General features: G+C 34.0%; 1 protein-coding gene across 2 annotated transcripts; it reads left to right on the plus strand.

Moving 5' to 3' along the window:
• The first annotated feature begins 15,129 nt into the window (after positions 1-15,129).
• On the plus strand, positions 15,130-17,775 carry LOC129294429 (proline transporter 1-like). 2 transcript variants are annotated; one of them, XM_054932805.1, is made up of 7 exons: positions 15,130-15,394; positions 15,820-16,044; positions 16,125-16,219; positions 16,370-16,559; positions 16,845-16,864; positions 16,957-17,172; positions 17,284-17,775. In XM_054932805.1, exons 1-7 carry the CDS (start codon positions 15,286-15,288, stop codon positions 17,659-17,661), a joined length of 1,233 nt encoding a protein of 410 aa, XP_054788780.1. In that variant the 5' UTR covers positions 15,130-15,285; the 3' UTR covers positions 17,662-17,775. The 2 variants fall into 2 exon arrangements, with proteins under 2 accessions (XP_054788780.1, XP_054788779.1); XM_054932804.1 differs by having other exon boundaries at positions 15,134-15,394; positions 16,740-16,864.
• Positions 17,776-18,341: the final 566 nt, after the last annotated feature.

The following is an 18,341-nucleotide window of genomic DNA, read 5'->3' on the forward strand; positions in this document are numbered from 1 at the left end:
TAGTAGGGCTACATTTGAATTTTTTATATTTTTATTATAAAATATTTCATAGTAGGTCCTGCCAATATTTTTATATTTTTTATAATTAAAAAATTCTTCTCCCTCTCTCCTTCATTCCCTCTCTCTCTTACCCTCCCCTTCCAGTGTACCTATCGGCCATCTCTACACCCAAATATAGGTATAAATGGCAGTAAGCTCTCACCCAAAGCACTTGGGGTTTGCATCACCATGTCTGTCTCCTCCAAGCTGATTGTTCTCACCCCTCTCCTTGCCTTTAGCCATGTCCTCTCTGTCGACAACAGCAAGTTCTACCCATATAACATCCTAGAAAAATTAACCCCTAGTTAGCTATGTTAAATAAAATTAATTAGGCAATTAGTGTTGTGTGTGGTTACAAAGAACTCATGGATGTTTTGAGTTGTGATTTCAGCTCTAGGATCGAGTCTTGAGTAAAGTTGGCCACCCAAACATTGAAATGGGAGAAAAACAATGAGTAATGGCTCTGTATCACATGTCACGGTTCATGCACGAGATGCCACGGCACATGAGTTACTAGAACGTGAAATATGCTTCTTTGCACCACATGCAGTGATGCACGTGTCATGGCTGCGGCACATAAACAGAATTTTGCAAAAATAAATTTACATTAGAGTGTGAAAACAGAAGGAAAAAAAGGAGAAAAATGAAAGGAACTTGAGAGCTCCGCTAGGGGCATATTAGGTCACCTTTTAAGAGGTATTTGAAACTTTTAAACACTAGAGGTAAGTTCCTTAAGTGTTTATCCTCCTTCCTCTTTCATTTTTCTTGATTATGGAAGTCAGGGTTTGCTAGAAAATATCACTTTTGGTTCATAGAGGTTATGAATTTAAACTCATTGACTTAAATAAAGTCAATGAAAGTTGTTTAGGTTATTTAAACATATAATTTATGACCCTACTTGTTTTTGGTAGTTAGGAGACATTAATATTCAAAAATCCCTTAATAAATGAGGTGGATAGGAGTTGAAAATGTCATTAATGGTTGTTTAGTTAAATGAAGTTAATGTAAGTTAAATGAAGCTAATAAATCCTATGGGTATCCTTGTATATAAGGATATTGAGTTTTGAAAGTTTATAGGTGTTGAGTTAGAAATTGAAAATTATCTTGTGGAGGATGTTGATAAATTGTTGATGCGAATGAATGTAAAGTAATTATAACTTGGCACCATTCAAGCTTGGGATAGCTTTGAAAGGATTTGTTTGAAAGATAAACCTTTAACCTCTCAAAGATTTAAGATAATAAAGAAAAATCTTTCTTGCATTCTTGCATGTTAATTAGTTATATGGTTAGATAAACTATTGTTGTAAAAATATGAAATAATTTAATGCAAGCGTGGCATGTACTTTGGGAAAAATTATGGTGGTATTATGAAAAATTGTTGTTATGATAAATTTACAAGTTTCAAAGATTTGAGGTAATAAGGGAAAATCTTTCTTGCAGTCTTGCATGTTAATTAGTTATATGGTTAGATAAACCATTGCTATGAAAATATGAAATAATTTAATGCAAGCGTGGCATGTACTTTGGGTAAAATTATGGTGGTACTATGAAAAATTGTTGTTATGATAAATTTACAAGTTTCAAAGATTTGAGGTAATAAGGAAAAATCTTTCTTGCATTCTTGCATGTTAATTAGTTATATGATTAGATAAATTGTTGTAAAAATATGAAATAATTTAATGCAAGGTGGCATGTACTTTGGGCAAAATTATGGTGGTACTGTGAATAATTATTGTTATGATAAATTTACAAGTTTTGAAATGGTGCGTGTGTGCGCGCGCGTGCTATGAACGATAAGAGCGAGAGAGTTAATAATTGAGGAGCTCTATAATGATGTGATGATTTGTGAACATATGATATAGTTAGAGTTTGATGATATATTTTAATGTAGTGTTTGATGATTTCTTAGTATGTGATTTTTTGATGATTGAAAATGATATGGGTACTACAATGATGTTAAGCATGCCTATAAAATGATAATGTTGCATGCTATAGGATATTGCATTTTATGCTTTGCACGATCACATTGAGATGGAGTTTGCCTAAGAAGAGGAGTAATGAGTTTTAAATCCACATGATAAGGTTATTATTAGAGCTTGATGGTTTGCTTGAATATGTATTTATAATTATTTTCCCACTTGTTTGATAAGGGAATGTCTCATTGTGCATCAAGGGACTTAAACTTACTCTAGCCTCCACTTATTTGATGAAGAAGCTAGATTAGGGAAAATGACACCCTATAATGTGAGATTTAAAAGAACAGTGAGTTTATGTAATCAAATATATAATCTGCGACAAGCGAATGGTGAATAGCACTGTCGACTATAAAGGCCGACTGGCAATTAGATCCAAGTTTGGCTATTGGAGACCAACTTGGTCCATCATAGGTATGCTCACAATCCATCTTTCTCTGTATTTATCTACTTGGTGATTGATTAATTGATTGATTTATGGAAGGCATGGAAGTAGGAGAAAGGATTGCATTTGATGGATTGGATTGACCTCATCACTTTCTTGACGGGGTTGCTTCGACAAACCACAGTCAGAGTGGCAAAGAATTTGAACATTTGGGAAGGAATGGCGTTGTTGCTGCCTCTGTTAGGTGCTTTAATTGCTTATTCCTATCTTGGATGCTATTGAACCATTATTGGAGCTTCTCTTGTCTACATCTTGGTTAGTTCACTTTAACCTTCTCTATTTTTTTAATAACAATGATTTCTCCTGGGAACAAAAAAGCTTAACATATCTATTAGCTCTGTTCTCTAAGCAACATGCACCACTTGCAAAATATATCCATTGATTTTAACTCTTCTTATCTTTACTTTTCTTTGTATTTATCACTACTTTAGAGAATCACATATTAAATTAATTTGAATAATTTTTTAAACTATTTTAATTTCGTTTCACATAATATTATCCCTCAATCATGAGGTTTTTGAAACTAATTTAATTAAAAATAGTTAACTTGAATTTTTTAAATTTAAATTAAATATATTTTACTATAACACCAAAAATATAAAATTTTATAAAACTATGAAAGGGAGATCTTTATTTTATGTTCCATAAACATCTAGATTATCTCCATCGAACATCGAATGGAGAAATGGGGCAGTCAAAAGTTCAATCAGAAAATCTACCATGACAACTTTATGAGTTTTTGCATTTTAGAATATTATGTCACAATCACTATTTTTTTTCTTTTGACCCCACCTTGATGTTATCTTACCTTGGATGATATACATGCTTTTGTATACATATTTTAGTTCGATTTTAGTTTATGAAATAATTTTTTTAACATGTTAAGTTTTGAAAACTTGAAATCTCATTTATGTAAATTTTACAAACTTATAATTTACTTGGGTTAGTCCTCTAATTACTTTGATTATGAAGTTAATTGTGGATTAGTAAGAAAAACCTTATAAGACCCGAGGGCCAAGTGATTCAAGAATGGAGATTGTAATAGTCAAAGGTATGTTAAAGGAAGTAATGGATCTGTGGTGGTCATAGTTACACCTGCTTCAGTGACTCTCTCCCTCCATCTCCTCTCTTTCTCCTCCATTTCCTTTCTCCCTTGGCTCTTCAGTTGGGCACTCTACGTTTTAAGGCTAAAGTTGAAGAAGAAGATGGTGATGAGGAAGAAGATGACACATGAGGCGATAAAATAGAAGGAGGATGAGGGAAGAAGGAGATGAGAAAGAAGAGCAGAAGAGGAAAAGGGGGAAAATATAAACAAGTAATATTTTATAATAAAAATATTTAAAACATTTAAAAGTGGACGCCACTAATAGAAAATGGACAAAGAAAAGAAGCTGTTGGATTTAAAAATCTTAACAATTGAGAGACAAAATAGACCCATAATTGATTCAGGGTTATTCATGAACTTTCATGCATATTTTAAAAATAAAAACAATCCTTAACCTTTTTTTGTGTGATGGGGTTACTGTAACATGGAGATTGTGAAACAAGAAGGAAGAGAGGAGGGTAGTGTGACAACAAAGGTGGAAATAAGCTAGGTCGAGCCAAGCTTTAGCCAAATAGGCCTAAGCTTGTATGATAAATTAAAGGTTTGGGCTTGGCTTCAAAATATAAGGCTTTTTTTAAGACTCAAGTTTGAGCCTACCTAAAGTTGGTTTGACCTAAAAGCCTATTTAAAAAGTTAATCTTTTAAATAAGCTCGTATTTTAGTTTTAAACATCTCAAATATATTTTAAGACTATTATAATATATAATATATAATATGATTTATCAATTATAACATGTAATGATTGAAAGGACTGACCAACTATAATATAACATAACAATGAAGTGGTAACATTAAGATTAATATATAAGTCTAATATGATTAAATATATAATTAGAAATATAAAAGAATAGATATATTAAAATATTAAATGGTAAAACTAATATTTTGTGATATATTACATAATATTCTCTCTATTTCTATTTGTACGAGAAACTATCACCTTTTACTTATTTTTTTGTATAAGCAAAATCACCTATTTTAATAAACATTTATTACACATTTCTTAAATCACCACTCATAATTTACTTTAACAAGAAATAATTAATACATACTTATGTTAATTAACATAGGACATTTTAATCTAATTTTTTTTATTTTCAAACATAATTATTATGATTAACTAGCTTTTTTAAACTGTGTGATATAATTTTTTTCTTTTATATAAAAAAACGGATAGAGTGTGTGTGTGTATATAGGCTAATCTGTGTTCATAGGCTAGTCTTAAAAAAATAGACCTGACTTATTTAATTAAATAAATGTAATTAAAAACTTAAATCTAATTTAAATTTATTTAATAAATAAATTAGGTTAAATTTAAAATAGATTAGGCTATAAATTTTTATGAAAAACCTGGTTTATTTTCACCCTTATGTGGTAGTAAGTAGGAAAGGACCACAAGGGCCGGGGTTAAAAAGCTAAGAGAATAGAATTTAATAAAAAGGGCCGTGGAGAATTGCCAATAATGGATGGCTGACCCACCTTCTCGCCTATTTTAATTTGCCAGAATTTGAAAACAAAATGAGTTGTACAGATGGGAGAGTGAAAAGGAAGAATGAAGCCCCGGAGGGCAGACGGAAGACCCTCTTCATTCCCCGGCCGCCTATTAGGGGGGAGGGGGAGAGAGAGAGTATGTGCGCGTGTGAATTCAAAAACTGCAACAGGAGGAGGCATCCAAAGGGATCGCATTGATCCCAAATCCAAGCCTCCCATCGGGATCATGCCATCCCTTTGGATTCCTCCTCCGGTGGCTTCTCATTTCTTAATTACCCTCGCACCATGTCGCGCCTCATCTCCGCCGTGACTCCCTATTCCTTCCCTTGTTTTTTTTTTTCCTTTTTAATTTCCGCAGAAAAAGGATCCGTCTACGCTTGCCCGGAATTGTTGAAATTCTCGCCTCCACCCTCAAATTTCATATGCATCCGCTAGATCCAGCCCTTGAACCGCGAGGTAACTACTCTCCGAGAAAAGTTTTGTGCGAGTTCTCTTGTTACAAGGCAAAAAAAGGAGAAAAGAAAAGAAAAGCTTTATGTGAATTCTGGAATCTTTCTGCTATTCTACCCGAGTGGTTTCTGCGAGTGTCAGTCGTATGTTTCGGAGTGAGGTCACTCTCAAACTGGAGATCGCTGCAGACTGCTGGCGCTAACTATAGTTTACAGCGTCCGAGTTAAAAGACGGCTTTTAATTGGCCTGGTACATGTACGTGTATGTATAGAAATCCTTTTGCGGTTTGCACTTCAATAATAGCCCTTTTGCCCCCCGTGACACTCCTTTGACGGGCCTATTGCCACGGATTTGCAGCTCTAAATTCGGTCTAATGAGGGTGCTTGTCTAATGAACTGCAAGATTGCTTGTTAATTATAGCCGAAAACGAGCTTTCAAATTGAAGATGCGCATGGGATGGCTTTTGCCGTAGGAAAGAAAAGAGTGACAGGATTATTATGGCAAAAATAGAGCCACGATGAACCGGTAGAATAACGAGGTGGGAGGAAGCAAGGGAGTTATTTAGAAGCACGTGTACATGAGAGCGCTGAATAATGCCATATGAAACAAGGGGACGACAGACAGCTAGGAGAAGATCAGCAGATGATAGGCGTTGGAGAGTTTTGGTTGGCGAAAAATGCAGCCGGTTTTGGAAGCTGTTGAAGGGAATTGATTTCAGCTTTTAATAAAGCGTCTTTTGCTTGCATTCAAGATCATGATATCTTTTCAAGCGCAAGCAGCTAACTGGCCGGACCGACACGGCTCCCACCAAACAGTTGCCATTGCCACGCTATATACATACATACATACATGAATATTGAATCATGATATATATAAATACACATATGTGGGCAAGGCGAGGGTTCGTGCTCGTTTTGTATACGTTCACATCTAGCCCGGCATCGATCCTACTCAAACACTCTTGTATCCGCACATGCTTTCAGGGACTTTAATCTGCAGAATCCAAGGCGGCCAAAGCTGTTGGTTTTAATTAGCACCTGCTTGATGATGCTTTGAGCCTCGCGTTGAGTGTTCCAAACGGAAGGAGATCCTCTCCTCATCCTTTCTCTCCTTTTCTTCTCCTCATCCTCATCTCCACCTTGACTAAAAAATAAATGGCTCAGATTTAATTATTTATAAAACAATAATCACAATAATATGTTAAAAAACAAATAAATAACTTTAAACTGATAAAATTTAATTTGCATAGTTTATAACCTTAATAAAATAAATAAAAAATTTAATTTATAAAAAAAATTAATAACAGCATACAACTGTAAGCTGTGCAGATTAAATTTTAATAGTTTAAATCTATTTTTATTTTTATATAATAATTACTTTATATAATAAATAACTCTGGACCATTCATTTTGTTGTTTATTAAGGGTAGAGATGAGAATGAGGAGGAGAAAAGGAGAGAAAGGATGATGAGAAGATCCAGACCCCTTCAATATATCGCGCAGCCCCCAACGTTTCCTTATATACTCGTACGATGCTCCCTCTTCTTCATCATCTTTTATTTAGTTGTTTGGCATAAACGAGATGGGAATCTACTACTCTCTCTTTGATAGCAACTCAGTTCCAGGGTAGCAACGATTTTTTCTAGACAAACTACATAAGTACAATTTAGTCCTACGAGAACTTAAATAATTATTAGGCTACAAGTAATTAAAAACCAGAAAGTAGCTATGATGAACCCTATGTTATTATTCATACATAAAATTGTTAGCGAATTGTTGCGTGATGATAATTTTCTTGAATCAGAGAAGTGCATGGACGTGTAATTGAGTGCTGAGGTGGAAGAGAGATGTTGGACAAATGGAGTGTACAGATTGTCTTCAGATGAGAAATATGTAGATCAGTGTCTCCTTCTTGAACTACACAAACTTTATGAAGAAGACACGAGCTGCCAAAAGAAATGACTAGAAATAATTTCTCGGGCCACCGAAGACGGCACACTCAAGTCAAGTTTATAGGACTTGAATTCGGCTGCACCACGGATTAGGACCCCAAGCCCTTGACCTGCGTCTCCCATTTCCAATTGCAATAAACTGGGGATTTAACCCTTTTCTTTTCTTCTCTTTTGACAATCATAGTTCAGGGATGTTTAGCGGTTGAGAGATGTAAGTTCAATAAAGTTGCGCATAGAGATGAGTTTGTTAGTATTATAAAGTTACAGTCGTGAATGAGATACCCTTTGATCCTATTATTTTTAAGTTATTTTTAAAATCTTCCAACATACGAGTAATGAAAACCGTGAAATTTATTAACTCTTTCAAAAAAATTTAATAACTTTTTAATATTATTCAAATTAAACGTACATATTTTAATGCTCTCTTTAATTTTATTTATAAGTCAATTTCAATATAATTAAGAAAAACTTTAAATCTTATTAACTTTGCCCTTAAAATTTAGGAAAACTTAATTATCTGATATTTATAGTTTTGACCCAGTTGTAACTCAATTTCTTAATTTGACTCGTTATAACTCAATTCTTAAAGTTTTAACTTGATTGTAAATTAGTTCTTAAACTTTACCTCTTACAATTTAGTCCATGAAGTTTCAATCTCTTAAATATTAATCCTTATATTTTAAAAAATAAAATTATAAAGATTAAAAATATTTTAAATTATCAAACCCTTTTAATCTTATAAATATTATAAATATTTAAAATTTAAAATAATTTTAATCTTCATAATTCTCTTTTTTAAATTAGAGGGCTCAATATTTAAGAGGTTAAAACTTCAAAACTAAATTACAAGAGGTAAAATTTAGGATTGAGTTACAATTGGATTAAAACTACAAGGATCAAATGATTAATTTTTTTAAAATTTAATAATTTTTTACATTTACCTCTGATAAATATTCTTAAATTTTATTTTATTACTTATATTTTCATTCAAAATATTTAATAAAGATAAAAATATAAAAAATATATTAAAAATTAGTAAATACTCAATAAATAGGATCAATTTTTTTTCTTTCTCTGTATTATAAATAAAATTAAAGTAATGTATTTTCTCTAACTAATATTTAATAGATGTAAAGGAGAATTTATGATAAAATTTTAATGATTTGACTTATCAGGAAAGAAGTGGGGATGGTGATTATAATTACTGTCCAAGCTTCTATAGCACGATATCATCATTTTGGACATTTAAATTCAAGGCTCAAATGATAAAATCTCTTAAACTTCAAAATAGTTATACGTGACCTCCTTATGTTTAATCATTTAAAATTAACCTTTTAATTTTTAATTTTATTTTTTAAAGCCACTACCATTAATTAATCGTTATGCTATTGACATGTTATTGCCATGCATGTCCGATTAATGCAATACATATGACACATGACATATAAAAATATTTTTATTGTTTTTTAATATAATTTAAGGAGAAGTAAAATTTAACACAGTCCAAATGCACAAGAAGAAACCAAAGAATATTGCCACAGGGGAAGAAACCAAACAGAACATTTACTTGTATTTTTTATTACATACAAAATTCAATTTATTTTATAATTGGATTCAGCAAAGTAATAATTATTTCTTTTTGTTATTCATGCAGATAGCCTACCTCTCAATACTCAAGGCTCTGGCTCATATTCACTGGGAAGAACGAAGCCACGTGTTGAGTGTTTATGAATGTTCTTAGTTAAAGAAATATTGTAGAATTATTTATAATCAATTTTTTTTTTAAATAGTTGAGCATTGCTGATAAAAAAATATTATTATTCATGTTTTACTTATTTTGTATTAGTTTTATCCATATTTTTTTAACCAATAGTGTATAGTTTTTTTTTTGTTCTAAAGGATACATTTTTATTTATATGATTTTTATCAATGATAGTTTTTATATATTTTTTCATTTATTTAAAATAAAAGGTTTTTTTAATTGACAAAAAATAATAAAATTATAATTTTTCTGTTAAATTATGTTACTGGTGAACAATGAGAAATAATTGTGGTATTGATAATAAAAAAATATTATTGTTCACGTTTTACTTACTTTGTATTAGCTTTATCCATATTTTTTTGTTATCAATAGTGTATAGTTTTTCTTTTGTTCTGAAGGATACATTTTTATTTATATGATTTTTATCAATGATAGTTTTTATATTTTTTTTTCATTTATTTAATACAAAAGGTTGTTTTAATTGATAAAAAACAATAAAATTATAATTTTTCTCTTAAATTATGTTACTTGTGAACAATAAGAGCAACATCTTTGAACTAAAAAAATAAAATATCATCATGTGTGTTAAAAGTAAAAATGACAATTTTGTTCCTCCTTAAATTGTATTAAAAACAATAAAAATATTTTTCATGTAATGTGTATTACATTAATCTAATTTGACAATAATTATATTAATAAAAAATAATTAATTAACTGTAAGGAGTTTTAAAATAAAAATAAAAGTAAAGGTTAGGAAGATTAATTTTAAACATTTAAAAATAATGTAAGTGATATAAAACTGCTTTAAAATACAGAAAAGTTTTATACATCTTAGCTAACATTTCAAACACCATAAGGCTATTTTTTTTAATTAAAAAAATCGTTTGGCATAATAAATAAACTACAATTAAAGTTGCGCGCTTTCAAATTCTGGAAAGCCTTGCTTCATCCCCAAGTTTGTGGGGTGCCGGGACGGCAATTTGCTACTTTATATTACCAAGATATGAATGAATTTTCGAAAGTAACGGAATAGATTCAATTGTTAATCTGAATTATACAAGGGCGTGTGTTGATCTCTCTCGAGTACTAGTGATCAGAACTCATAGTCTAAACGCCAAAACCGAATTCGAAGCTGAAATAGCAGAGTTGTGTGCCAGAACGACAAAGTTGTGTGCGCGTCGATTGTGCATAGACAGTGCGACCCGCAAATAGCATTTCCTGAGAGAGGAAAGAGGGGGAAATCAACAACTGGCGCAGAGGCGCCCGTTGAAGTTTAGCACCAGCGCTATGGCTGCGTCTGCGTTTCTCAGTTTCATTCATTTTCTGTGCCATTACCCTCATTCCTCCACCTTCTTCAGCTTCTCCCACCCAACATTCTCTCCACTTTAATCCCAATTTCGACCCAGAAATTGACCTCTTCGGCGATGCCAACGTCGTCAACGGCGGAGCATCTAGCTCTGTCTTATTCTGCGCAGAAACCTATCAAGTTTATCCATCTCCGGATGACGGCGACAGTGGTCTTCTTGATTTAGTTCCTGGTAGTTTCTCACTCAGATTCCCGGAAAATCGTCATTTGGGCTCTCGTCGGAGAATAATTATCTGGGCCTCCAATTTGACACCTCAATGGAGGACAATGAAGGTGACATCAATGCAAATCACGTAGGGTTGAACGTGGGCAGTCTGGCGTCGGTCGCTGTGGGTAACGTTTCGGCAATGAATCTGGTTCTTAAAAAGTGGATGAAGCAGAAGGCTTGGATCGATTACGAAGCAAGTTTAAAGAGATTAGAAGTGAGGGTGGGTGGAAAGGACCATTGAATCCTATCATTGCGCAGGGGATTGATTTGTTAAGAATATGGGGAGGTCGCGACGTGTTTGCTGGCATAATCTCTTCAAATCGGGGCGCCTCAGCACAGATTATTAATGTTTATTCAAAAAGGATGCATTCTGTGCCAGCGGATCCCGGAGATGAACGCGTCACGACGCAGGCAACAAATTGCACTGCTCTGGCGGCTGATTTTCACGACCGGATGTGTTGCGTTGATTTCATTTTGTGGTGCTGTTGGTGTGGGCAATCATTGGCAGCTGGCGGGCGGAGTCTGCTGCGGATATCAGGTATGAGAGTATCCATGTGACTGTTGAGCAAAATACTCCATGTCATGGGACATCCGCTAGGTGATGTCTTTTCTTAGCTTGAGACCCAGCCACTTCTATTGTTGAAGGAGTTCGGAAAAATAATTTTCACATCTTGGAAGCTTGGCATGCCTCGCTCTGCGGATAAATAATAACACTCATATCATGCTTGTTCCTCCGTCGTTATGATTATAAACGGGTCAATAGGAAACATCCTCTCTCCTTCCCCTTTGTCCATATCATTCCTCCATTCCTTCCATATTCTTCATTTCTTATTTTCACCCTTAGCTCCCAGTCTCATAACACTCCGGCCCATTTTGACAAAATAACAGTCGAGAGCCACAATCATCCTTTTTTTTTTTTCCTTCTTTCACTCCTCGTGTCCACAATCTTTTTGTTTCTCTCTCTTTTTATACTCAAGATCAAAACATTAGATTTTAAAATTATGTGTGTGTGTGTGTGTATATATATAGATTATTTATTTATTTATCAACATAGTTTAAATCAACTTAATAACACTCACTTTCAATTTATTCTTCAATTAATCAAGGTGTGACTTTCTTTGTCATACAAGAAGTGGAACATTTAATGACAATTAGAAGGAATAAAGAGGGTGGTTATTGGCCCGCCGTATAACCGGTGCTGGGCTGTCTCTTTCTTTTTCTTTTTCTTTTTTTTGGGAATAGAAGTGGAATTTCAGTAACAAATATGTACAAGATTACAACAAGAAGAAATAGAAAGAACCAAGTTTCAGGATCGATGGATTTCACCGGATCATGTGCTTTAATAGTAGCCTCAACTAGATTGTGAGGATTATCAACCTCATCTAAGAATCTAAGAATATTCTTCTATTTCTGTTAGCCCAGGGTTTCCAGCAAAGGATGCCAAAGCTCAGTCTCCAATGCGTGCCCATGAGTGGCGGGTTCAGGTTACCGATGTTGGGCCGTTGTTTGAAGGAGAGATCGTAATGTAGATAGCGTTTTATTTTGCAACGTAAGCTCTTGGAAATGTCCCACTCATCTATACGAATTCATTCAATCATCGGATTTTTACAAAATGTGCAAATCTACGTGTGCCTGTCGTGGATTGACCAGAATACTCAGGTGATATGAATCAAATATGAGGAAGAAACGAAATAAATGAAAAATGCTTAGACGCACTAGTTTTTATTTGAAATTGTATTGAATAGAATGTCAGGTATTTGTATTGCGACTCGATTGGCCATGACAGTGGATGAATATAAATGGGGAAAGGGGTCAAAGGTCAAAAGACAAAAGCTAAAGCGACTTGGATCAGGCTTGCCACTAATTTGAAGAGCAGATGTACACATAACGAGTGGTTGTGAATTGATAGATATGGCTGAAGAAGAGGTTTATTGGTATCTTTTAAAAAGAAAAAGCAAACTGCAAGATGCCGAGCCAACATCAACCACAAGCGGAGTTTGACGTTTATGAGTGGATGGATGCTCTCCCCTGATTAGCCTTGTCTTGTTCCTGCTTCTTTTATTTCCCCTTTCTTTTTGAAAAGAAGAAGAAGCAAAAGTTGACAAGAAATATGGAATTTGAATAATTACTAGTTCAAGACTTTTAATTATAAATAAGATAAGGTCTTTACATTCTAACATAACTCTCACTCTATAAAATTTTATTATAATTGTTGAATTAATATTTACAACTATTTTTTTATAAAGAAAAGTTAAAAACTTAATCGTCATTAATTTTTTTACGGAAACTTTGTTGTCATTATCCCTTTCTTCTTTATAGTGTAATTTTTTGTGCCAAAACATCTAGAGTTTATATATTTTTTGATCAAAACAAGTTAATTTTATTATCCAAAGTTTATACTATTAATTAATTATTTCTAAAAAAAATAAAGTAAAAGGAAGCACGCAGATGGTGGTGCCCATTATAAGAGCCATCAAAGGCAAAAAGGAATACAAAGGACAAAGGGCGAGGGACTTTAATTTGTTGCCAATTGCTATCCTCGAAAGTTAAGTCCAATCAAATGCTCTGCATTCATGCTTTATTCTTTTTTTTTTTTTTGACGGTCTGTGTTCATGTTTCCTAGACGTCAATTTCTGCAAATGAAAGAATCATTAGATATGAATTGATTTAGATATTATGTCTAAAAAAAAGTACTATTGTTAGATTCAAAATTCAAATATCATTTGTTGTGATCGCGTCAAAATAAAAATAATGCTAAAATTAATTAAAATCTAAACAGTCTGAGCTTAATATTATAATTTCAGTTGCCTGATTAGAAAGTTGAGTATAATATTATTTCTCTTTTTTAGCAAAAAAAAGAAAAGAAAAGAAAGAAAGTGTTTCCCTTTTTTGGGTGAACCTTAAATACGTGTAAAGAATTCGGAATATCGCTTGACCGGTTTTCCTCCACCACTTGATGACTAGCCACTTAATGCCAATCATGCATCATATTCTAGATTCCCTCATCACGACAAATCAAATCATTTAGCTATTATAATCTGAAAAAATAATAATAAAATTTATTTAAATAATATAAATAATAATTTTATATCTCAAAATATTATAATTTTATTAAAATTTTTAAAATTTTTCTATTATTAATAAATTTATATAAATCATAAAAAAATAAAAAAATTTATAAATTTTGTTTAAATAATTTTAATTTTTTTTATATTCGTAATAATACAATAATAAAAATAATTTGTTGTTACATTATTGTAAATATATAAAAATGTTATGATTATTTAAATAAAATTTAAAATTATATTATTTTTAACAAGTATAATTTAATCATTTATATAAATTTATTAATAATAAAAAAACTTTTAAAAATTTATGTAAAATTATGATATTTTAAAAAATTAATTTTTTATTTATATATTTTTTAAAAAATTATTCTCGTTATTAATTTATTATTCTTTCAGAATACGTGGGCCTGTACGAGCCTCTGTGTGTGTGGTCTTTTCTTTCTTCTCTCTCTCTCTTTTTTCTTTTTTTTTGGTTTGGGAGGGGGGGATACGTACCGTTATAGTTTGCTTAAAGGATGCTTGGTATAATTAAGAGTATATATATCTGTTAAAACTTAAAAAAAAAAAAGACCTGATTTGACGGCGAGAAAAAAGATACAAAATAATATTTGGAAATAATAGTAAGATCCAATAGAATTATATGGAGGTCTGATATTAGGATTTTAGAATAGGAAGGCAATATGGCGAAATAATGAGGGGAGTCATGGGGATGAGACGTAGATTAGGAAGAGTGGGGATATTTTAGAGAGAGACGCAAGTAATCACGACATGAAAGCTGGTGCAGGCCCTCATACTGAACACTACTCTCTCTGGAGAAGGAAATTAAAGGAAACAAGAAAAAACAGAGGATTACATAGAGTACGGAGTGAATGGATGAATCAATTCATCCACGTCTTCCATCTTGTTTCTCATCTACGAATCTATCTTGTCTCTTTTCCTATTGAAGGCAATATTTTTTAAGACATGATCAGACATTAAATGTAAACATATATAATTTTTATGGAGCATATATGATTTTAAGAATGGACATTCCGTGAGGCAACATTTTAATCAAGCCATGAATAAAAAGACTGAATAATGCTAATTAATTGGGTGACGTGAATGTTTATGGGACAGGATTTACCAAATGAAAAATTGTATTAATATTTTTCCAACATTTTAGTATAATGCGAGACAAAAACGGCATGTTGTATGTATAAAAACTTGGCTTCATTCTCATGAAATGTTTACCGAATAAAAAGTGAAGTGTGGGGATATTTTATTTAGATTCATTTAAAAGAAAGCGAGGCATACGAGATATGTGAATGGAGAGGCGGGGAGCAAACCTTATATATGAAAGGAGAAGCGAAGAGGTGCGACAATAGCGCAGTCTGTTGAGAGAGAGGGAGAGACAGAGAGAAGCACGAGTAGGAGAAGGAAGAGCAGCGATGGGGAGAGACAGAGCCCATGTCGTCGAGCTTAGTTCCCAGAATGGCCGCCCCCTTAAAAATGGAGTCGACGTTGAATCCCCCGACACTGCACATCAGATCAGCACAGGTTTGGTTCCTCCTCTTCCTTTCCCTGATCTTCATCAGTCTTCTCGTAGGAGGCTGGATTCAATTGAGGAAAGCTCCAGTATATATGCATTCTCGATTGCCACCCAGAGCGAGCGAGAGAGGGTCCCATGAACAACACGAATTCACTAACAAAAACAAACCAATCGCTTTTCTTTCTTTTCCCGCCTGCTTAATTCTTCTAAATTAGTGTATGCCACGGAAAGCCTTAATGTTTCGGTCTCGAGAAAAATACAAGAGAGGAGCGCATTGGAAATCAAGGAATGTGTATTTACTGATGATGAAGTTTTCTTTCAAACACGCAATCATTTGTTCCACAATTTTCTGAAGGATTCAACTGCCATTAATTTATTTGAGAAGTACTTGGTTGGTCCTCATATTTAGTATTGTTGTGTAATGTTTGAACAGATTCATGGTTCCAAGTGGGTTTTGTGCTGACGACGGGTATCAACAGCGCTTATGTACTGGGATACTCAGGGACGGTCATGGTTCCGCTGGGATGGATACCTGGTGTAGTTGGTTTAATCTTGGCAACTGCAATATCACTATATGCAAATGCGCTTGTTGCTAGGCTCCATGAATACGGAGGAAAAAGGCATATCCGTTATAGAGATCTTGCCGGATTTATATACGGTACGGCCTGCACCAGTGCTTTCTCCTGCATACACGTCTCTCTCCCAAGTCCTATCCCATTCATTTCATTCAAATTGCAGGTAGAACAGCGTATTCCCTCACCTGGGGGCTACAGTATGCTAATCTCTTCATGATAAATACGGGCTATATCATTCTGGCTGGTTCGGCCCTCAAGGTAAGGGATGTTCCATCAAATATCAGTGATGTCGTTCGTGTGAACAACTGCTCTTACTCGGGCTTTTGGATCAGCTAATAAACTACCCATGCCTTCTCGATGCTGTTCATTTTGTAGTTTTCTGAGTATTTTCTGTTCACTCTGGCCCAGGCCTTTTATGTTCTGTTTAGGGATGACCATGGGATGAAGCTTCCATATTTTATCGCCATAGCTGGTTTTGTGTGTGCAATGTTTGCCGTATGCATTCCCCATCTTTCGGCTCTTGGAATTTGGCTGGGATTTTCGATGGTCTTCAGCTTGATATATATTGCTATAGCAACTTGGCTGTCGCTCAGAGATGGTAAGGCTCTAATTGTTGACGACAACAGTTTAGAAAACAGACTTTATCCGAGAACAAACTTTTTCGACACGTGCTTGATTTGCTAAGATGCATTTTTATTTTTATTTGATTCTCGGGGCATTGAGTTGATAAATTGCCTATTCGCACCTTGAATTTGGACTGACTATCAGTTAAAAACAGGAATAAAATCTCCCGCGAGAGATTACAGCATTCCAGGAACATCAACGAGTAAAATATTCACGACGATTGGGGCGACTGCTAATCTCGTGTTTTCATTTAATACAGGAATGCTTCCTGAGATTCAGGCAAGACAGGAGCTCATAATTCATCCAATGTCCATCACATGATAAAATCATTCAATGACATTGACTTTCGTGTTTGGTTTCTAACACCACAGGCAACAATCAGGCAGCCAGTTGTGAAGAACATGATGTGGGCTCTGTACTTTCAGTTTACTGTTGGAGTTCTACCACTGTATCTGGTTACTTTTGCAGGCTACTGGGCTTATGGATCTTCCACACACAGCTATTTGCTGAATAACGTGAATGGACCTGTCTGGATGAAGGCCGCCGCCAATGTCGCAGCCTTTCTTCAGTCGGTCATTGCATTGCATGTACTTGTGCCTAAACTAGAATTTCTTTCTGCTCTAAAACGTGTGCTAAGATTGTTTCGTTGCCCAAATAACCTCCCTCCCTCTCTCTCTTTTTTTGGGGGCTTATGATAGATATTTGCAAGTCCTATGTATGAGTACGTGGACACCAGGTGTGGCATCACAGGAAGCGCACTGGCCATTAAGAATCTGTCATTTCGAGTGTTGGTAAGAGGGGGCTACCTGGCCTTCAACACATTTGTGTCGGCACTTCTGCCCTTCCTCGGAGATTTCATGAGCCTCACAGGGGCCATAAGCACATTTCCCCTGGCATTTATCCTTGCAAACCACATGTACCTGGTGGCAATGAAGCACAAACTAACATCCTCGCAAAAGCTCTGGCACTGGCTCAATGTTTGGTTCTTTGGCCTCTTGTCTGTCGCCGCAACAGTTGCAGCCCTACGGCTTATTGCAGTCGACTCCAAAACCTACCATGTCTTCGCTGATTTATGATTCATTTCTTTCATGATATTTCAGCAATTGTAAGGCCCACGATTTATGCATTAACTATGCTTTCTGTAAAACAAAAATAAATTAAAGTCGAGACGCTGAACTCCCTCAAAGCTACTGAATTATTGCGATAATGTCACGGGTTCAGGCATTCCAATCACAAATCATAGTCCAACTCCGAAGTATGGTCCAATAACATGAGTTGATGTGCTTCGCTAACGTAAGTCCATATACTTTCTTCACAAGCCATCTATGTTACCGATATAAATCAATTCAATATATGGAGATCTTGATAACATCAGATTAAAAAATCGAATATAACACCCAGAAAAAGTCACAATGTCTCCAATCTATGTAACTGGTAAGCAGCATAGTTTTAGTGAATAAAGAATCAAGACAAATACTTTAGTAGTTATTTCTACAAACAGAAATGGTCACCCACCAAAAAAATTATCCTTGAATTATTCCATGAAAAACTGCGATCCTGCGATCGTAAGCAAACGGGAAACTGAAGTCATTATGTCACTTACGCCATGAGCATCTTCTCTGAATAAGAAAATGAAAATCAATACTCATTCAATTCTCTTTATAAATCATTTCTACCAACTTCATCAATATCAATATAAAAAAAAATATTAAAAATAAAAGTATAAACAATTCCATATATACCCCTATATAATAAA

The sequence above is a fragment of the Prosopis cineraria genome, unplaced genomic scaffold (assembly GCF_029017545.1).
Source record: "Prosopis cineraria cultivar Desert tree isolate PC_DT_omini unplaced genomic scaffold, ASM2901754v1 PC15, whole genome shotgun sequence".
Lineage (NCBI taxonomy): Eukaryota > Viridiplantae > Streptophyta > Magnoliopsida > Fabales > Fabaceae > Prosopis > Prosopis cineraria.